We start from the raw sequence: 23455 nt of genomic DNA on the forward strand, positions 1-23455 counted from the left end.
TTCAAATGAAATATAAGATTAAGGACCCTATTACGGTTTTCAACCCAAAACATTTTGGTTGAAGTTTTAAAATTCGGAGTTATGGTTTTCAACAACCCGTCAATAAAATTTCAGTTTAACTTAACGTTTTTGATATTATAGTTTTCAACTCTGTGTCAGTGGGGTAGACTAGGAATTAACCATTTTTGACTGCTAACAAGCTGTTGTAGCTTAATAAAGAGTCGATACAATCTACTACTCCTAGGAATATACTTCAAAATTAAAATTTTGAACCATATTGTTCTTTTTCAGTCACTGGTTTTTTGTGGTAACATCATTCACCCAGCAAGGAAATAAAGAGTGAATGACAACTCAACTAATTTGTAAAAAAACAAAAAGGATTCCTCATATAAACGAGGATAACTTATGAATCTGCAATAAACAAAAGTTAAAAGCCATTAAAATGTCAACACAACTTTGGCTTACTTGGTGTTAGGAAGTTCGAATTGATTTCTGTCAAATGGCTTTTTCTAATGCGCAGCACATCAGTTTTGACTCAAACATTTTTGTCATCGTAATATAAATCAACTAAAGTCCATTTTAATAATTATTCACCTTTTTGTGAACAATAACCAAATTAAATTGATTTTGATTTTTCGTTTAAATATTTTCAGCTGTTTAATTATTTGTCAAATCATCTTCATTTTCTATATTGGCAATACCAATTAAGCTTCGCTGAAAATAGTTGAAAATCGTAATACCACAAAATAGTCGGATTGGTCTGAAATTGAATTGCTCTACTCTCAATTCTACCGAGTATAATTAAAATAAAGTGGCTGTCTTCAAAATTAATTAAATCCGTTTTTATGTTGAGCGTTTTATATTGAGGAATATAATGGGTGCTGTATATGATATTTTAAATACTATTTCTAATGGCTAATATTTATGAGTAACGCATGTTTCCGTAATTTCCTCCGGTTGGGCGTCGCATACGTCGGGCTCTTTGTGAACGCTGATTGGGAAAACCACGAAGTGGACTACCAGGCTGCTCTTGTCCACGGTGATTTGGCGAAACATTCCTTGAATGGCCAGCACTATCTGTAAATAAGAAAATACATTTTATGTGAACATATTTACTTCACATATATCATTTATTTATACCTTGCCAAATTATAGGTGTAGGTCTACCTCCTCGCTGAAACCCACGAGAAGGTCTTCTTACATTTGTCGTCCCTTTGATGGCTTTCGAACGTGTGGTGATTGAAGGTGAAGTGGAGGCTTCGGCTTCACGTCCTTCTTCCTAAACACGAAAAATTCGAAAACGTAATTTTAATTACGTTTTTACATTTTATTTGAAAATACATACTTCTACTTCCTCTACAGCTTGTTTTTCACCCTCTGAGGAAACACCATCTGCGCCTTCATTATCTTCAGACGTTGCTTCGACCTGATTTTGCTGGATATCTTGTATTTCAGACTGGGTAGCACCGCTGCTATGGTGACCTAAAAAATGTCATTGAAGTTTAGATTAAATGTTAGAGCTGTTCTCTTCTAAACTCACTTTCACTATCTGCATTTTCAGGAACTTCACCAGTAGCAGCTTCTTCCGCAAACTCTTCTTCTACTGCTTCCATATCTTCTTCTGTGGCAAGAGCGGCTTCACCCGACCCACCACTTTTTGAAGCGTCTGGCCCATTCTCGTCGTTGTGTTCTCCAACAAGTTCTTCACTCTCTACTACATTTTCTTCGGTCGCCTCGTTAGTAGCAGCAATATTTTCATGTTGATCGGAATGGACAGCAGTTTCACCAGCTCCAAATTTTGAACCTTGTGGTGAGCTTACAATCTCAGCACCGCTATTAAAAACAATATTTATTTTATTGCTCTGTTTATATTAGTTTATAAAATAATAAACCTTACCTATCTGAAGGTCGACTTCCACTGGGGTCTTGTTCAGTGTTATCATTTATGTTTCCACTAATTCCCTGTTGTGGTAACATTATTGTCGCTTTCTGTGGGCGAGTTTGCTTCCATTGTGGGCCAGTTGGAAGAGCGGCATTGGTGTTGGTTTCATAGCTACCGCTGCTGATAGTTTGGCTCTGCTGATGGCTATCCATCTCATGACTGTGTGCTATTGCAGCCGCTGCTGCTTGACTTGTACTAGCTCCAATGTTATAATGAGCATCTGGCTGGTTGTCAGTGCCTGAAGTGCACTGTGCTTGGTTCTCAGTACCCTCATCCACATCTACTTCATTGTTATCTATTTCGGCATCAGCGTGTATATTACTTTCATTGACTTCTGGAATTTCGTTCTCATCCATGTCTTGATCTTGTTCATACGAGTCTTCATACCCTTCGTGCTCGGCATCCCCGTCGGTTGGTCCATCATCAGCATCAATCATACCGTCGTCTTCCTCCTCTGAGTCGACAACAACAATGTCATCCTCTTGATCACGCTGCGATGAAGTAGGAACCTGATACTCAACATCAATTCCTGACTCTGTTACACCCAAAGTAGCGGGCTCAGATCCACGCAAACGTTTTGGATGTTTGGCGGATTTATCAGCACTACAATCTTCAACATTTGTAGATGAGTCACCTTCTGGCTCGCGAGATCTCTTATGACCGCCTGATGTACCAGCTTGTGTAGTGGTAACGCTGCTGCTCGAGGGTGCATGACGGCTGTGACTACTAACGGCAATATGTGAGCTCGAACTGGTAGTTCCCGATGTACTCGGTTGTTGATTACTAGGATCTTGCTGAAGTTGCAAATTTGGAGATGGTACATTTTGAGAGGACCCCTCAACACGTGGCGAAACTAGGGCCACAACCTGTTGCTGGCCTCCACCTACAAGCAATTGTGATTCGTTTTGTTGAGGCTGTTGAATGCTTTCTGCTTCTTGTGAACTTTCTGCTGCAGATGTAGAACCCATTGGTGGAATAGCAGCAACCGCAACCGAAGCCGATGTGCTCGTGGATGGCATATAATCGGTGTGCGATGAAGTTGGCGACGATGACATTGATTCTATTGAACTGCTGCCAGTAGTATGCACTTGCTGTTGTGGGGGAACCAATGCCGTGTTACTGCTGCCAGTCGAAGCGTTCGTAGTACTAGACGATGAAGTTGACGTCGACGTCGATGATCCACCGGCTGCAGGCTGTTGGCTAGTAGGTAGAATGGCTGCTGTTCGGCTATTCTGCACCGATATTGGGCGAATGCTAGCCAATGGGGTTTCACTCCCGCGCCATGGTGTTACTGTTGCCGATTGCTGTACGGTTGTGGACCCAGACATAGGCTTAACGTTCGCTGTACGTAGAGAAGATTCTGAAATACAACCTTTATCGGTTATGGCCACCGAACTCGTGGACGGCTTAGCTGATTGTTGTAAACCAAGTTGTCGGTTTAGTTGATTAATGCGCATCAGCAAAGATTCATTTTCTCTGGTCAGACGAGCAATTGCCTCTTTATTCTGGTTATTTTGTTCAAGTAATTCTTTCTCCAGCCTTGCTAAAGTCTCTTCATATTGAGTTTTTATATTATTAATAGTAGAATCTGTGTTTTCAGAACTTTGTAAAACATTCTGTAATTTGCTCTTAGTAGTGTTTAATTCCTGACTGATAGCATTCTTGGATTCAGTTAAACTCACAATACGTGCCTTCGCTTCTCGCAAAAGAGTTTTGGTGCGATCATCAATTTCTACTGCTGTCTTCAAATCATCGTAGTCCTTGCGTAGCTTATCGCTTTCTTCTTGCATTGTACGAATGACACCATTAAGATTTTCAATTGTAGTACGCTGCTGTTCTATTTCATTACTTACGGCCGTTGCAGTGGCTGCGGAACCATCAGCTCCACTGTTGCCGCCCAGATCCATGTTATCTTGCGTCGTTGCGGAACCATCTGATGTGGCGGCCGCGGTTTTATTGGATAACTCTAAATAGGAGTCCTTATAGCGTTTAGCTATTTTGCGAATCTGGAATTCTTTGTTCTTAGAATCTTGCAATTGAGCTTCTTTAGATTCCATTTCTTCAGTAAGCTTTTGTAGGGATTCTTCTTTTTGCAACAATTTATTGCGCAATTCCATAATCTCTTGCAACATGCGCATGTTATTTTGACGTACACCGGTGTAGTCGTCAGTAACTTTCTTCTTTTCTTCATTCAGAGTTTGAATTTGCTTTTCAAGCGATGCTATATCGGTTTCACGTTGAAGCTTCTCTGCTTTGTTGGCGTTTAGCTCATCGGTAGTTTGTTTCAGCAAGTCCTTTTCATGGGTCAACATTTTAGCCAAATTTTCCCGTTCCGTTTGTAGACGCTTAAATTCCTCAGGATTTTTATTGCTCTTTTCAACCAAAACATTGGCACGTTGCCGCCACTTAATAGCTTCTGTGCGTAGAGAAGTATTTTCTGAAGTGAGTTCCTCAATCTTTGTGGAGAGTTCTCGATTTTGGTTTTGTAAAGGTAACAAATCATTTTCAATAGTGTTAATGTGATCGTTGAGCTCTTTTACACGTGCAGCAAGAGAGTTACGTTCTTCACGCAATATTCTATTACTATCAGTTATGGCATTTAGGTTTTCTATCTTACGAAGGATTTCTTCGTGTTTCGTGGCTGAAACCACTAAGGTCTCAGATTTAGCTCGCTCCTGGTTAAAGCTTCCCTTTAATTCATCCATTTTTTTCTGTAAAATTATATTCTCCGACTGCAATCGCGCATTTTCGGCTTTCAATATGTCCAATTTTGCGTCGATAAGGTCCTTTTCTTTACGTAAATATTTTATGATTTGTAATAATTGATCATTATTCTTGGAGTCATCTTCTAATTTGGAACGATTTAAATCTGAGCAGGAAGTATCCATATTTGATTCATTCAATGAATTCGTAGACAAGTTTGGCGCTTGTGATTGGCTGAGTATGTTTAGTTTCATTGTTAATGCTTCAATTTGATCGTGCAAGCTGGAATTAAGTCCATTCAGATCCACTATTCGCTTATCCATTTCATCTCTTTCATTTTGGAGTAAACGTAACGACTCGTCATGTGAGCCTTTAAGTTCTTCGTACATTTTTTTGGCACAATCTCGTTCTATGATCAATTCATTTATTTGATCTTGTACCTTAGTCATTTCAGCCTTAACTTTTGTAAGCTCTTGTATGTCGGCTGAATGCAACATCATTTCATTGGCATATTTTCCTTGTACTGAGTTTAGTGCTTCTGACAAGGAAGTATTTTCTGTTCTCAATGTGCGAAGATTTCGGTTACACTCACTTAACTTCTGTAGAGTATCTTTCAGTTCTTCTTTAGATCTTTTCAGTTGATCGCATTGATTGGAGTTTGGTACTTCTGTTACAGATGCGAGTTGCACCTCAGCTTCCAGTTCGCTAATGCGAGATTTTAGATTCAATTCGACTAATTTCAACTCATTCAGTTGAGACTCAGCTTTAGTGGTGTATGCGGTATGCACTTCATGAAGATTTTTAATTTCGGCCTCAGCACTTTGGGACATTTTAAAATATTGATCCCCATGTTCTTTAGCCTTTGCCAATTCACTTTGCAAAGAATTTATTTCAATTTTAGCTTCCTCTAGTTTAACTTCAAATTCGCGAGCTTTTTTGTTCGCCAAGGCAATGGGATTGTCATTTTTGGAGGGAGTTAGGCTTTCCTGTAATTTCTTGCTAAGCTCATCGATTTGATTTGTTTTTGCTCCGAGCTCTTCCCGAACTAAATGTAACTCTTTTCGTAGTTTTTCAGATTGAGATATTTCTTCTTCCATATGCTTCTTTGCCGATTCTGCTTGTCGCTTAAGATCACTTGTGGTTTCTCGGAAGCGATCCTCCTCCTCTTGGAATCGACGACGCTGGGCGGACAATTCGCGCACTGTTTCGTCCAACCTTTGTTCCAAACGTGCTCGTCCTTCCATTTCGGAACGTTCTAAATTAGATTTGATCAGCTCCAAGTTGTTCAAAAGTAAATTTTGATTTTGCTGTTCCCGATGATAACCTTCCTTTTCAGCTTGCAGCCGATTTACAGTGTCTTTAAGTATGCGATTTTCACTTCGTAAATGAGATGCTTCGCTCTGAGCAGAGGAGAGTCCATGCTGAGACTTCATGACTTCGTCTTTTAGGAAATGTACAGTTTGCTCATGTTTTATAATGGTATTCTCATAGTTTTTGCTACGATCTTCCAGAGCTGTAATTTGTTGCTTATAGGTAGATATGTTCTTCTGTTGTAGTTTTATTTGCTCTTTGCTATACTCTAGAGAAGACATAAGTTTACAATTTGTTGAAGTTAGTTCCCTAACTTCAGTGCGCATTGAATCAAATTGTTCATTCATAATACGTTCGTTATTTTTTTTCTCCTTTGTATAATATTCATACTGTTCCTTAAGTGTTTTATGCTGTTCCTTAACTTCTTGTAACTGCTGCTCCAAGTCTCTTATGCGACGTTCTGCATTTGAATCTATAGATTTTCTATTCTTACTTTGGATCGAAGTATTAGTTGTATTTTTATTTTCAGTTTCATTTAGGTCGACCATTTCAGCGTCATCAGCAGTACTGAGTTCTAACTGTGAACCGGACTTCTGAACATTTTTTTGAAGATCGAAATACATTTTCTTGTAACGTTCACATTTTGAAACCAATGTTGCAACTGTATTATTTTGTTGATTCAATGTTTCTTGCATTGATTGGAATTTCTTGGCGTAGTTTTCAATTTTCTCTTGATATGCTGCAGCATCCATTTGTTGTTTCAATGTTTCGGCATCCTCCAATTTGGTGCTTAGATCGCGAACCAAAAGCAATAGTTTTTGATTGTTCTCTTGCAATTCGACAATACTATTGAATGTGACCAATTTTTTTGATATAACATCATCGGTGGTTGAAAGATTTCCACTTTGATTGGGGCCGTTGTCTGAAATTAGTCCGATTCGTAACTGCTCAACTTCCTTAAGTAAATAACACACTTGACGACTAAGATCATTCTGTGAATTCTTTAATTTTTTATTTTCTCTTTCTAAGTGATTGATTTTGGAATGTGCGTTGTCCATAAGATCCTCCATATCTGCTTTCTTACTTAGTAATTCATCACGCTGGTGAGCTAAAATATTATTGGTTTCAATTAATTTTTCGTACTCGAGTTCTTGTTTTTTAATTACAGGAGCATTTTCGCTTAATTCTTGCAAAATTGTTTTTAGTTGAAGGTTTAGTCGGGCATTTTCTCGTTTTTGAAGTTCAAGTTCTTCCGAACTCTTGACATAAAGTGAATATAATTCCGTCAACGACATATCAGTTCTTATTAATTTGCTGGCAATTGCCGCAGATGGAGCAATTTTAGATATAGCACTCTCTGTAGTTTCATTTTGCAGCTCTTTCAACAAATCGTTTGCGTGTTGAAGCTCGGATTTTTGAGACTCAATGATTTTGTCGCGTTCTTCTAATTCTTGATCATGTTGCAGGACAGTAGCTTTGAGTTTTGTCTCAATTTCTCCATATTGTTCACTGGCTTCAGCCAGCATGCGCTTTAGGTCAGTTATGGCCGCACTTAGTTCATTACGCTCAATGTCTGTGTCTTCGCAATTACTTTTGTATAATTCAGCCAATTTCGTTTTTGCCTCAAGCTCTTTTTTATAGAAATCCATCATTTTGTTCGCTTCTTCATTTTGTGTTAGTATTTTAGTTGACAAATCTTGAACATTTTGATTTAGTCTATCATTTGTTTCTTTGTATTGCGCACACTGATTCTGTGCTATTTTCAGTTCCTCAGTTTTGTCAGCAAGCTTGGCCTCAAGATGCATACCCTGCACTGTATTATCTCGTCTAATACTCTGAAGCTCAGATATATTGCGATTCAAATCGTCTGTGAGAGTTCGAATCTGATTATGAAGCATTGCTCGTTCTTGTTCCATTCGTCGTTCTTTAAAATCGAGCGCCACTTTCTGGCTTTCTATTTCGTCTACTCTAGCAATAGCTTCGCATTTTGAAGATATAGCATTTTTAAGTTGTTGTTGATAGGAATGAATTTCTTCCTGTAGCCTATCTAGCTCACTCTTTTGACGCTCAATTAACTTCAACAAAGAATCCCGTTCTTCCGCTACAGAATTTCTTTCAGCACGTAGCGCTGCCAATTCTCTTTCGTGATTACTGCACTTCTCAAGAAGATGAACGCGATCCGCTGAAACACTGTCCAGTTGAGTACGAAGTTCTGCAACATTTTTATCTTGACTCTCTAATTTCACCTCATAATCCTGAATTTGAGCTTGTAACTCCTCAGATTTTTGTTCATAATCATCTAATTTTAAAATGTCAAAAACACCATATTATAATATTATACTTATATATATATACATGTATATACTAATTATATATGTATATACAGCGTCGAAATAATTGCAGTTTGCAAAATGCAAGAGACGCCATTTGTTTGAGGTTAGATTATTTGCTATCTACAGAATTTGATCCAAAACAATATTATTGTTAAATTATACACGAGAACATATTTACTTACGAAGGCGATTTGCCGCTGCTTTATTTTTACAGAATTCATCAACAAATCCGTCTAGCCATGTCTTTAATTTATCTTGCACCACAAGCGGTGTTTTCTCCAGTTCCTCACCAGACAAGATGTTTGATATCAAAAGTGGACCCGACAGATCCATTTTATATTATTTTAATATTACACACACGCAACTGAAACTATTCAATATATTATTATAAAATCCGACAACCTAATTCCTTCAGACGCGAAAAATTTTTCTTATATACAGCGGCAAGCTCTAACCCGGTTGTACGCAAAATATTAACCAAATGCAATTCACAATAGATTAACGAGGTTACCACATTAATTCTTTTAGGTACAGAACTATTTTGAGGATAGGTGATGTACTGTCTAGACGCAGAGCTGATGCCAAATAGTTCACAAACAAACGAACAAATTCTCATCAAAACGAATAAATATCTGCAGAAATGAAAAGGCTTGCTTATTTTTTTTTTGGTTTTTGAATATACTCTAAATTAGTTTATAACGAGATGGGTTTCTAAACACATCGCTCTCATTCCATTAAATTATATATTTCATGCAAAGCTTTCAAGAATTTTAAGTGTTTTCCTTGACGACGGCATGTTGACTGTATAGGGGGACTCTCTTGCTCTTTCCAGATTGCTCGAGGACACAAAATGCAAAAATCTTATACCGAAAGATGCAATGTCAAGAGAGCACCCATTGAAGAATCTAGTGACATATGAACGGCTAATTCGCTCAATTTATTGAGAATAGCTAATGTGCATAACTATTCTGAATTGCCGCACATTCTGTATTCATGCTTAACAAAAAACTATAACAAAGCTTTATAAAAGGGGTATTCTCTTGCTCTTGTAAAACCCTTGCACGGTGCACGCATTGCAGAATTTTCCACTTGGTGCAAAAAAAAAAAATTGTTCGCAATGGCTGTAAAATATGTCAGACCAAAACCCAGGTTTATTTTCGTGCAATGACTGGCAAAAACATAATTGCAACACTGTTTTAGCTGTCATTTTTCAAAAAGACATATTACGCCGTTAAATTGTTGAGGAAGGTAAGCTTTAAATAGATTTTATAATTTCTACTTAAGTTTTTTGTTAAAGGGTAGGTTCCAGCTCTCAAGAAATGTAAAAACTTCATATAAAAAAACGCATAAGAAATGGTCAAGAAAATTTATTGCGGTAAATTTTCTTGTGCTGGTATAAATTATTTCAATAAAATATGAATATGGCAACGCAGGTTTTTCGAAGAAACATAAAATCGACAATTGTTTCTTCAAAGAAATTCAAAGTAATCGTTGAATTCATCCTAATTAAATTAAAATCATTATTATGAAGTATAGTCCATGTTGAAATGTTGTATAAAACTTACCAATCATCAACAACATTCCTTATTAAATTGCAATGAAAATGTTTATGTTACTACACACATACATACATATTACACACAAAGTTTACTTTCTTTGTTTATTCTCTCTTGCTCTTCTTATGTCGATCATTCACAATGCGAAGCCTGCTGTCAAAATTACTTGACTACAGCTCAATTTTTTTTCTTGAGCATTTACTTGAGAGCTGGAACCTCACCTATAAATCAAAATATCATTGCTCATATCAAATTTATTATTTTAATTGTTAATGTTACGATTATCATAGTCCGAAAATCTAAAATCTTTTTTTACAGATATACATTTGTAGAAAAAGGTATATTTCTCCTCTTTTTATTTTCCATATAAATTTTAAACAGTTCAATAGCTCGAAACATGCGGTACATCAGCTCGAACCTACCTACCCGACGCCTTTTCTCAAATGATTATGTTATGATAACAAATGCCCACATACAGATTTGGCAATGGCAATTGCAATAGATTTGACAGTTAGTATGCCATCAATTTTTGCCTGTCGAGATGTCCCGTAAAAGCAAGTTCTTATCATAATAATTTACTCATATATGTAGTTGCCCAATATTTTACTTGGCTTCGGGTTTAAAATCTTTTAAAATAAAAAATCAGGTCAAACATACGAAAGAAAATTACGTGAAACGTCAATCGTATGTGGTGATTGGCATTATGACATACGATAGGAAACGGATCGTAATGTATTTTCAATTCACAATACTTCTTAAATTCCACATTGCTTTGGATCGTATGTTTAGATCACAATAGATGTGGAACTGTCAAACCTGTTGCGAAATTTTCAATAAACTAACAAAAGTTAATTGAAGAAGTCGGACGATAGGGAGTCGCCTTGTCTGATTTATTTTGATATTTAATTAGCTTTTGTCTTCTTCTTAATTGGCGTAGACACCGCTAACGAGATTATAGCCGAGTTAACAACAGCGTGTCAGTCGTTTCTTCTTTTCGCTACGTGGCGCCAATTGGATATTCCAAGCGTAGCCAGGTCCACTTGGTCTTTCCACCGGAGTGGAGGTCTTCCTCTTCCTCTGCTTTCTCCGGCGGGTACTGCCTCGAATACTTTCAGAGCTGGAGTGTTTTCATCCATTCGGACAACATGACCTAGGCAGCGTAGCCGCTGTCTTTTAATTCGCTGAACTATGTATGTCAATGTCGTCATATATCTCATACAGCTCATCGTTCCATCGAATGCAATGTTCGCCGTGGCCAACGCGCAAGGACCGTAAATCTTTCGCAGAACTTTTCTCTCGAAAACTCGCAACGTCAACTCATCAGTTGTTGTCATCGTCCAAGCCTCTGCACCATATAGCTGGACGGGAATTATGAGTGACTTATAGAGTTTGGTTTTTGTTCGTCGAGAGAGGACTTTATTTCTCAATTGCCTACTCAGTCGGCAGTAGCAGCTGTTGGCAAGAGTTATTCTGCGTTGGATTTCCAGGCTGACATTGTTGGTGGTGTTTACACTGGTTCTCAAAAATACGAAACTATCTACAACTTCAAAGTTATGACCGTGAGTGCCAAGTCGCGAGTGCGACGACTGTTGGTTTGATGACAGGAGATATTTCGTCTTGCCTTCGTTCACTGCCAAACCCATTTGCTTTGCTTTCTTGTCCAGTCTGGAGAAAGCAGAACTAACGGCGCGGGTGTTGAGGCCGATGGTATCAATATCATCGGCATTCGCCAGCAGCTGTACACTCTTATAAAAGATTGTACCTGTCCGATTAAGTTCTGCAGCTCGAATTATTTTCTCCAGCAGCAGGTTGAAGAAGTCACCTGTCACACACTTAAATTCCAATCGTTGGGTATGCTTTCGTTCGACCATATTTTGCAAAAAAGCTGATGCATGCTTCATTATCAGTGAGGAGCTTTAAATAGACTTTATAATTTCTACTTAAATTATAAAGATTTGTTAGAGTCAATCACAATAAATTGCCCGAATCAGCTATTCATATATCACTAGATTCTGCATGACCTTGCATATTTCGGTATAGGATTTTTGCATTTTGTGTCATCGTGCAATCTTGCAAGAGCAAGAGAATCGCCCTGCTGTGAAAACGCCTGTCAAGTGCTAAACACATAGAGCGCGACACGACATGGCAACACGACAGTGAACTGTAAATGGCGTCGTGAATCCTTCTACATGAACATTTGTAAGAAGGACGTGACATAACATTGGCCGGCATGTACACAAGACTACACAGCTGTCCATTTTGCATGTACACAATTTCGTTGTGGCCATACTAATACCTTTCACTTCAATGAAATTTTAATTCATAGTCAAATATTTTATGCAAAAAATAAGTAAATAAGTAAATTTATTTGTTTTAAATTATAAATTGTTATTACAAATGATATAACAGAGCTATTTTAGGCTTTTATTTGTAAAAAATTACGTCAGGTTTGTTAGAACTTTGAATAATTTTACATTTTCCATATTAGTGGCATCACTCCTCCTACTGTCAACTCTACTGTCGTCGGCAAATTTAAGAATATTTTCAAGTTAGCGAGAGCGACAAATGACGGCAGATGTCGCTTGCAGTCTGTCTCGCTTTATGTGTTCAGCACTTCACTGTGTTGCAATTTCGGTACCCGTGACTTGCTGGGAAATTAAAGGCCTAACTGTTATGTGCATAAAAGGGGCCATACACGACACACATGTGCGGTCGATCTGTATGAAATCGTTTCACCATACACGACATACAAACCCATTTTGCGTTCGTTCTTCAAACAGTGAATGGGAGCGACAAACAAGCGGAAAATTGTTCGTCCGCGATCTTTGCTATTCGGCGACACGAGAGTAATGAGAATTTGTGTGCACATAGCGCCATACACGACATACATGTGTGCACACCGATCGTAAAAAATCAAACATTTTCGCGAACATGGATCGGAATGCGCACAAGCCCATACACGAGTAAACCGCAATCGCACACATACCGATCGAACGCACATGTGTGTCGTGTATGGCCACTTTAAACTAGCTTAAGCCAGCGTAAGCAACTGTCCGAATACACACAAATTGTATGTTGCAACTATAATGTACTTTACATCAAGTTTCGTTAAGAAAATATCGAATATATTGAAAAAAAAAAATGCCTTTTATTTCAATCGCGTGAATATAAAAGAATCTATGTGGCCAATCATCTTCATTTCTAGGAATCATACAAAAAAACCATCCTACTTCCTCTTCCTGTTTATTTCCCTCACTGAACATGACCGAACTCTTTTTTTAATTTCACTAATTTTTGTTAATATACATATTCCGTTTAAAACAGAAGTAAGCATTTTAATGGTTTTCAAATATTTTAATTTTCTATTAATTTTTGCAAAATCCAAACGAAATTTAAAATCAAAACACAAATTGTTTATTGACCATTTTCTATTTTGCATGTAAGTACATTATAGTCATTCAAAAGTCTACTCTCCGTTCCTTATGCATTTGACAGGCTTTTCGTTAATTTTTTGACAGTTACATAGGGCAGCATATGCATATTATAGTTAGGCCTTATAGCAGAAACAGCCAAAAACGCTACTCCCTTCCTTCTTTTGCCTTCCTTAGCGAGCAAAATGTGTTAAAAGTTGAGCCCGTGGAAAAAACGCAGAAATCAGCCATCTTTGTTTGTTTTCATTTGAACGCATATACAGTTTTGTACACATCTATGTTTTCAATAACAATTTTTATACTCTCGCAACAAAGTTGCTAAGGAGAGTATTATAGTTTTGTTCACATAACAGTTGTTTGTAAGTCCTAAAACTAAAAGAGTCAGATATAGGGTTATATATACCAAAGTGATGAGGGTGACGAGTAGAGTCGAAATCCGGATGTCTGTCTGTCCGTCCGTCCGTCCGTCCGTCCGTGTAAGCTGTAACTTGAGTAAAAATTGAGATATCATGATGAACCTTGGTGCACGTATTTCTTGGCTCTATAAAAAGGTTAAGTTCGAAGATGGGCAAAATCAGCCCACTGCCACGCCCACAAAATGGCGGAAACCGAAAACCTATAAAGTGTCATAACTAAGTCATAAATAAAGATATTAAAGTGAAATTTGGCACAAAGGATCGCACTAGGGAGGGGCATATTTGGACGTAATTTTTTTGGAAAGGTGGGCGTGTCCCCGCCCCCTACTAAGTTTTTTGTACATATCTAGGAAATTACTATAGCTATGTCAACCAAACTCTATAGAGTCGTTTTCTTCAGGTATTTCCATATACAGTACAAAAATGGAAGAAATCGAATAATAACCATGCCCACCTCCCATAGAAAGGTTATGTTGAAAATCACTAAAAGTGCGTTAACCGACTAACAAAAAACGTCAAAAACACTAAATTTTACGGAAGAAATGGCAGAAGGAAGCTGCACTCAGGCTTTTTTTTTTAAATTGAAAATGGGCGTGGCGTCGCCCACTTATGGACCAAAAACCATATCTCAGGAACTACTCGACGGATTTCAATCAAATTCGGTATGTAATATTTTCTTAACACCCTGATGACATGTGCGAAATATGGGTGAAATCGGTTCACAACCACGCCTTCTTCCAATATAACGATATTTTGAATTCCATCTGATGCCTTCTCTGTATAATATATACATTAGGAAATGAAAATACAATTCAATACTCAAAGTACACAAATTTATCTAATCTAATTAATTTTACAGCAGAATAAAAAAATATGTAAATGACGGATAATGAAATCTCGATTATCACTTTATCATGCGAGAGTATAAAATGTTCGGTGACACCGAACTTAGCCCTTCCTTACTTGTTTATGATATAAAATATCAAAACTGAAAAAAAACTATTAAAAAATAGTTTATATATTTATAAATAATAGCATTCGACTCTGATTTTCAGTTATTTTAAGAAAATTTCAAACATATTAAAGACAGAATTTATAATTACTACAGTATATCGAGATTGGCAACCCTGCGTTGTGAGAGAGCAATCAGCTGACACGTTTCTACGGCAAAAATTCAAATGCCGTAGATTTCTACGGCATCCTACGGCAAAGAGAGAAGGGAGTAGCGTTTTTCGCTGTTCACTTACATTGCGCGCCCATAAGATAGGTCGTATCAGCTGACACGGGCCACGGGTCTACGTTTTTGGCTGTTTGCGCTATAATGAGACGAGTTGAAATCCGGGTGACTGTATGTTCGTCTGTCGGTTTGACCGTCTGTGCAAGCGATAACTTGTGTAAAAACTAAGATATGTACAGTGTGCGACAAAACTAAAGCACGGAATCTACCTTGTCGGTATTTAACTGGATAAAATCATAAATTAGGCATTACTTGATGTTTTATTGATTTGTATTATTAGTTCATGTATTCTTCTTTTAAAATTAGTAAAAATTAAACAAATTAACTTATTAAAAAAAATATATAAAATACCATATATGAAAAACTCCAAAAATTTGGTGCGACAAAACAAAAGCACGAAATGGTTTTATGATTGAAAAATTTATGTCTTTCAATATTTGGTTGCGTATCCCTTATTTTTCAATACAGTTGCACATCGGCTAGGCATGGACTCAATTAATTTATTTGATGTGTCCCAGGAAATGCTTTTCCACCACCTTCACTTGAATGTATAAAACGGCCTTATTTTTACAATTCTCAAGTCTGATTTTTCGATCTACAATTTACCATTGATTCTCTATGGGATTGAGATCAGGTGATTGTGCGAGTTTATTCAAAACCTCATTCCTGTTATCAACAAACCACTGTTTTACACAAATAGCAGTGTGTTTCTGGTCGTTGTCATGTTGATAACTCCATTTTAAAGCCATTTCTTCTGCAACATGTGGCAGCATTAATATTCTGAGAAATATTTTTATGCTTATATTTGTCCATTATACTGTTTATATGATGAATTTATCCTATTGCATTCCCTGGAAAACAACCCCACACTAGTACATTGTCTCCACCATGTTTCACCGCGCTTGTTTTATAACGTTGATTTAGGCATTGTCCCTTCGGTCTGCCTACCAGCCTCAGCCCATCTCAATCTTTGATATTAAACTTCGATTCGCCAGAAAAAAGTACAGTTTGCCATTTGGTAATCGCTCCATTTATGTGCATCCTCACAAATTCCAATCACGCCAGTCTGTTCTTTAAATAAATAATACGGCTTTTTTGCAATAACTTGCTACAGGTAGCATGAAAATTCCCCATGGACAGCTCGACGTTGTATGGATCTCTGTAATATATTTAACCGTAATTGTCTTACAATAGATATTGCCGATATAAAAGGGTAATTTTTTATTGCCCGAATGACTCCCTTATCCTCTCGTTCGGTTGCTCTCCACGGCCGTCTACCTCTATGCGCTGTAACCAAAGAGCTTGGTTTGCCAAATCAGCTAAATGTTCGGGAAACATTAGGATGATTTATTCCAAATTTTTTGCAATAGTCATAACCGATTCTTTTTTCTTAAAATCCTTAACAAATTTTTTTCTAAAATGAACAGAATACTTATTTCGAGCCATTGAAATATCTTTCTCTTTAACATACAACCAACCGTACTGAATGACGAACTGCAACTGAATATGCATTAATATTTTTCTAATTAGGTAATAACTACACATATCCAACATTTTTGATCATTAAAAACCGTTTGACAAACAATTAATGTGCAATTAATGTAAATTCTTAATTATGTGCTTTTGTTTTGTCGCACCAGATTTTTGGAGTTCTTCATATATTTAATTTTATATAATATTTTAGTAAGTTAATTTGTTTAATTTTTACTAATTTTAAAAGAAGAATACATGAACTAATAATACAAATCAATAAAACATTACGTAATGCCTACTTTATGATTTTATTCGGTTAAATACCGACAAGGCAGATTCCGTGCTTTAGTTTTGTCGCACACTGTATATTGTTATAAGTGTTTTGTGGCAAAAAGATCTGGACGAGTTCGTAGATGGGAGTAATCAGACCACTGCCACGCCCCAAACACAATTAAACGAACACCTATAAAGTGCCATAACTTAGCAGTACATTAAGATATAGAACAGTAATTTGACACAGGGGATCACAGTAGCATGGGCATCTGTTGGCTAAAATTTTTGAAAAAGTTGTGGCCCCGTCCTCTAATAGGTTCAATGTACATAAGTATCTCCTAAACCACTAAAGCTATAACAACCAAACTGCGTACAGCATATGTTACAAGAACTTCTATCGACAGTGTGCAAATGGATGACCGCTCCCCATATAAGGATACTCTTAAAAACCACTAATAGCACAAATAACAAAAAATGCACCAGAGACATTAAATTTTACCTCCGCGATGGTAGGAGAGGGCTTTAAAGGAGCTGAGGTGAAAATTGGACAATGAGCGTGGCACCACCCTCCTTTATGTGAAATCCCATATCTCGGGATATTCTTCCGACATTCTTTTTAGCTTACTAAGAACAATAGCATACTTGAAGCAGTAAACATTTATTTTGCAAAGGAGCGTAGACATATAGCAGCTACTGTATCTACGACTCGTCTCGATAAAGCTGAATTTTTTTCAAAAATGGTATTGTAAACAGTTCTCTTTGGGCATGCTTGATAGTGCGAATTCCGATCCTACATTCATGGAGAGCATTATAACTGCCGATGAGGCATGGGTTTATGAGTTTGACATGCAAAAGATCGAAGAGATAAAACAAAATTCGCTGAAGTAGCTGACGGTCATCCCACTTGTGCTAATGAAAAGTGTTTCGATGAAAACATTGTTGGCATAAGTGTATTACATTTGAAGGGGATTACTTTGAAGGCGACAAAATAAATATTGATGAACAATTAAATATTTTGCGTTTTACAGTAGAGGCCCGCTAATCCGGACATGGCCTAATCCGGATTCTACTGTAATCCGGACAGGGTTAAAAAAACTCAAAATTTCTATTATGTCCCTTGTAATCTGGACCGACATTCTCTATCCGTATTCTCTAATCCGGATCACATGTTTATTATTCACTACATTCGCTTTTATGCTTTATTGGTTTAAGTTTTTTTGTTTTTTTGGAACGTGTGTATTATTTGTTATAATAAACAAACAGAAATTTATAAATATTTTTTCATAATACATACATAGTTCTGATATGTGTTTGGTAATCCGGATTTCCTTATATTCCGAATAGGGGCCGGTTTTAATTGATCCGGATTAGCCTCTACTGTATTTACAATTGCGGGTACTTTTTTGTCACAATATATGTTTGTATATATAAAATTAGCTTGCTGGTCGTGCAAATTACCATAATGGCTTCATAGAGATCGAAATTATTTTGTATAAGATAATTAAATAAGGAGGAAATTCAACCGGATGTTTGAAAGTCTTGATATTAGTTATATGGGTATGTTTTCTACCGATTTTATCCAATTTAGGCACAGAGATGCTTCATTAAGAGAAAATACGTCCACTAAATTTAATTAAAGTAATTCACATATTGGCCGATATATGGGGTATAAAGTCAACCGGAAGTTTGAAATTTTTATATTAGGTAAGGGAAATATTGACCTGATTCAGGTAAGGATTCATCTACAAGTAATTTCAGTTATATATCTCACACATTGACCGATATTTTCACCAAAAAGGCTTGAATAGCTACAGTGGCGTAGCTACAGCTTCGGGCGCCCGGGGACAAGGATGTTCAGCCGCCCCTCTTTATCTACCTACCTACAAGTTTCATGAGGTGGTTCGAATGAAAGTAAATTTTTACAAAATATCTTCGATATTAAGTATATTCAATTTAGGAACTAGAAGCCACGCAAATTCTGAAGTTCCAAAATTCTCACAATACAGAAATTGATAGTAAATTTACAAGACATCTCTTTAAAAGCCATAGAAAAAACCCATTTTCGCCCTATATCTTGTACACTTTTGACACAATTTTCAGGAATTTTTGCCCGAATTGGAGTTTTTAAATATCATTTTTGAAAATTTGGAGAAATAAAAGTACTTGTTACATTCAAAGCATAGGGTAACTGTGAGAGTGACACGTCGCTAGACAAAGCTAGAAAAGTGCATCTTTAAATTCTATCACTATTTTTAAGAAAGGTGTAAGAGATATAAGACAGATTCAAAGACTGAAGAGTATTCGAGTAAAAATTAATATTTTTCATTGTTATTCAGATTATTTCATTGTGAGTGTACAACTCTTTATCTTTTATAATAAATTTTGTAAAAAAATTTGTTGAAGTTTTTTTCTGAATATTAAAAAACAGCGAAGATCGTTTTGCCGCCCCCCAAGACGTTGCGCCCGGGGCGACGGCCCCCATTTCAAACCACAGGTACCACTCTTTATGATTCGTTGTACCAAATAACAGATTTGTATCTCAATTTTCGGCTTAGTTATGGCAATTTATATGTTTTCGATAACGTTTTGTGGGCGTGGCGTTTCATTAGAATATCTAAATTTTTACTCAAATTACAGCATGCACGGAGTTAAAACTCCGCTCGTCGTCCTCATCATTGATATACATACATATATATACATAGGTTATCTCGATTAGGTTTAGGTGATACGCACAATCGTTAGGTGAATAAAACTATTCCACTCTGTGGCAACTTGTTGCAAGAGTTTAATAACGTAAATACATATGTACATACATACTATGTAGGTATATTAAAAACAACATTTGCTGCGCCAGCTAGTAGATAACTAATAATTTTCGTAAAAGTATCGGTTGTAACCGTACATTTTATGCTCTCAAAATGTTCAAAGATCAAAGCCGGAGGCATAGGGGAATTTCTGGACTGATTGCATTAACGTTTGACATTACTTGTATACACGAGAACATGATTCCAAGCGATTTTGTGAAGAAAATTTACAAACTGGCCACAGAATAGGCGTAACGTCTGCTAGAATAACGAACGACTTTTTGCCTATGAAAACATCGACACATTTGCTCAAGCAAACTTCACAAATGGCAGAAAATTAAATGGAACAATATGTTGTCTAGTAGATGTGGAACAAGTATTTTCTTTGCAATGACTATATTTCTTTGTTTTTACATGTTTTATGCACTTTAAACATTACGTTTTTAAGAATTCTGATTTTCACGCTTTTCACTTGTCCTGCTACATACAGCGTTTGTCCGAAAAGTAATAGGACTGAGTCGATTAAAAAACATTTATTGTCGTCTCAAAATACTTGCCTTTCACGGGCCTTTCATGCAAGGAAACAAAAAAGTCTGGGGGCCACATCTGGGCTGTAGGGCGGTTGTGGACGCGTTGAGATGTCACATGTTCACATTTTCTTGGCACACTTCCACCCGCCGCAATTTCTGCTCGTCAGTGAGTACTTTTGGGACCATCTTCGCGCACACCTTGCGCATGTTCAAGTGCTCCGTCACAATGTCATGAACCACAGATTTCCCGGCCTTACAAAAAGGCCTGTGAAAGCTTGATCATATCAAACGTCTCTTTCGCAGATTTACCGAGTTTCACACAGAATTTAATCGCGGGCGTTTAGTACGCCCGTTATTGAGAGTGCTAATTACTACTTGTTGTTCATTTTCATTTGGGGGTGTTTTTTTACGTGGCGGGTCCCAAACCTAGCGCACAACCCTATGTAAGGGATGTTTCGCCTTCTCACTTTAGCTCGCCTTCGAACGGATGTTCTTATTCTACCCAGAGGATACTTGGTCAAAGACCGGAAGTTGTGAGCTGCTTGAGCCATGTGTAAAAGAATCGTTTCTGGCCACTCCCAAGTGAATGGCGAATGGGAGAGAACTTTCCTCACTTGCGTGAACTTCTACACATGACTCCATCCTACGACGCAGTACCCGCCGGGAGAAGCAGAGGAAGAGGAAGACCTCCACTCCGTTGGAAGGACCAAGTGGAGAAGGACCTGGCTTCGCTTGGAATATCCAATTGGCGCCACGTAGCAAAAAGAGGAAACGACTGGCGCGCTGTTGTTGACTCGGCTATAATCGCGTAAGCGGTGTCTGCGCCAATTAAGAAGAAGAAGAATTACTAGTAACAGATATACATATTTAATCTGTCATTAAATCACTATTTTTTCCATTCAAATTTTTAATTCAGTTTGGCTACTTTAAGAGCAACCCTAATGTTAGAATATACAAAATAAATATTTACATACAAATGTATTTATGCGCAGCTTCTACAATATGCCCCATCTTTGCAGTAAGTCAATAAAGAAATGCTTAGCATTGTTAGCTGCTTGGCGCACATAACAAATTCTTTCGCCGCTCCCGGTGGGAGTGAACCGTTGCCGACCGTACTAGTAGATTATTGTGCCAAGCTATCTCTTTACTTATATACATACATACATATATGCTCATGTAGATATGTACACATGCATTTACCATAGTCAGCTGAAGACTTGGCAATTGCACCAGCAGCACTGGCGTCAGAGTCATTCCTATCAGCTTTGACTTCATCGTCGGTACCGACAATCAGACCGAAAGGGCACCGAATTGCTCCAAAAAAGTGGGCGTGTGACATTGCGGTTCATATCGCTCATCGATCTTTGCTCAAATACAAATATAAATATATTTTATAAACAAAACAAATACAAAGAATTGATAAGCTCATAATGGCTTTAAAGCTGAAGTTGCCGAAAAGAAGATACAGTGAGAAAAATTATTTTGAATGGTTAATCAAACGTATACATTTGTATAGAAATTTCGCACATTTGATGACGACTTACGAACTAGCAGAGATTTTTCAATACGCTTTTAAAGACTAAAGCCTTGGTTCAGTTAACCAGAACATAACTGACTGATGATTGCTAACTAGAGACATTGAGAAAACGGCAAAAAATGAATATTGTTCTTCTGGAACTGCAATTCTTCTTTCTGGAACAAAGTTGAGTGGTTCGACTCTTTGATTCGGTGCATTTACTCTTCACACTGCACACGGAAATTTAGCAATGATCACAAGTTAAAGTTTGGATTATTTTTCAAGTGTACACATATTCGCCTGAGGTGCAATTTTGTCTTATCAAAGATTGAAACCATACTACTCCAAGTATAAGGAACGGTTCGTAGGTTATGTAAGCAGAAATATGATATATGCAATATGGTTTATACTTAAACCCCAATTCAGATGGACATCGCTAAATATTTTTATGTTCTTTCAATGCTGCGGTAGGTACGCACATACATACGTACACACATCCGCATCTATGATTTCTAAACTGTATGTGATGGCTTGAGTTTGGGTACTATTCGTCAAAATGTTAAGTTATTAGACCTAATTGTATAAATTTATAAATAATATAAGCTATTATATGAATGTACTTATACAAAAATATATTTTAAATACCAACAATTCATTAAAATATCAGGTTCAATTTTGTTTAAAAAAGCCTTTGAAATAAATGTTTCTTAAATAATGTAAATAAGTAAAGAAAATACAGCAAAACTGTCATTATTAATTAGGGTATAGCAGAAGTGTAAATATTGTGTGTGCTCCCAACGTCAGCTTTGAGAGAAAGAATAAAGAAGAATTGTCAAAGCAGGCTTTCTATTGCCTCCTGGAACATGTACTATAGTTTTGTATAGTATTATTAAAAATGAGTGAACTAAGAGATCTCGGTTAAAAATTTCGAAGTTGATACACTACAAATGTTGGTACTCCAGATAGCCGCGCCCACAAAATGCCGTAAATCGCAGTAAGAAGTGCGGCTTAATATTTCACATTTTTTCTTATTTAATTGCGTAGACACCGCTTACGCGGTTATAGCCGAGCTAACAACAGCGCCAATCGTTTCTTCTTCCAGCAATTTGGCGCCAATTCGAAACATCAAGTGCAGCCAGGTCCTTCCCCACCTGATCTACCCAACGAAGTGGAGGTCTTCCTCTTCCTCTGCTTTCCCAAGCGGGTACTGCGTCGAATACTTTCAGAGCTGGATTGTTTTCATCCAAACGGATCCACTGTCTTTTAATTCGCTGCACTATGTCAATGTTGTCATATAACTCGTATAACTCATCGTTCCATCGAATGCGATATTCGCCATTGACAATGGGCAAAGAATCATAAATCTTCCGCAGAAATTTTCTCTCGAAAACTCGCAACGTCGACTCATCAGTTGTTGTCAGCGTCCAGGCCTCTGCACCATATAGCTGGTCGGGAATAATGAGTGACTTATAGAGTTTGGTCATTGTTCGTCGAGAAAGGACTTTACTTCACAATTGCTTACTCAGGTTGAAGCACCTGTTGGCAAGAGTTATCCTGCGTTGGATTTCCCGGCTCACATTCTTTGTGATGTTTATACCGGTTCCTATATAGACGAAATTATCTACAACTTCAAAGTTATGACTGTCAACAGTGACGTGAGAGCCAAGTCGCGAGTGCAACGACTGTTTGTTTGATGACAGGAAATATTTCGTCTTGCCATCGTTCGCTACCTGACCTATTTGCTTAGCTTCCTTTTCTAGTCTGGAGACAGCAGAACTCACGGCGCGTTTGTTGAGGCTGATGATATCAATATCATCAACATACGCCAGCAGCTGTACACTCTTATAGAAGATTGTACCAGCTCTATTAACTTCTGTAGCTCGAATCAGCAGATTGTGGAAGTCGCACAATAGTGAGTCGCCTTGTCTGA

General features: G+C 37.3%; 1 protein-coding gene across 1 annotated transcript; it reads right to left on the minus strand.

Annotated features, from left to right (window-relative positions):
* Positions 1-816: 816 nt before the first annotated feature.
* LOC126757217 (nucleoprotein TPR) lies at positions 817-8756 on the minus strand. The gene is made up of 6 exons (XM_050470933.1): positions 8472-8756; positions 1898-8255; positions 1541-1833; positions 1346-1482; positions 1141-1279; positions 817-1077 (listed from the first exon to the last, which is right to left on the minus strand). Exons 1-6 carry the CDS (start codon positions 8620-8622, stop codon positions 923-925), a joined length of 7233 nt encoding a protein of 2410 aa, XP_050326890.1. The 5' UTR covers positions 8623-8756; the 3' UTR covers positions 817-922.
* Between the last annotated feature and the right edge of the window lie 14699 nt (positions 8757-23455).

This window comes from Bactrocera neohumeralis, chromosome 4 (assembly GCF_024586455.1).
Source record: "Bactrocera neohumeralis isolate Rockhampton chromosome 4, APGP_CSIRO_Bneo_wtdbg2-racon-allhic-juicebox.fasta_v2, whole genome shotgun sequence".
Taxonomy (NCBI): domain Eukaryota; kingdom Metazoa; phylum Arthropoda; class Insecta; order Diptera; family Tephritidae; genus Bactrocera; species Bactrocera neohumeralis.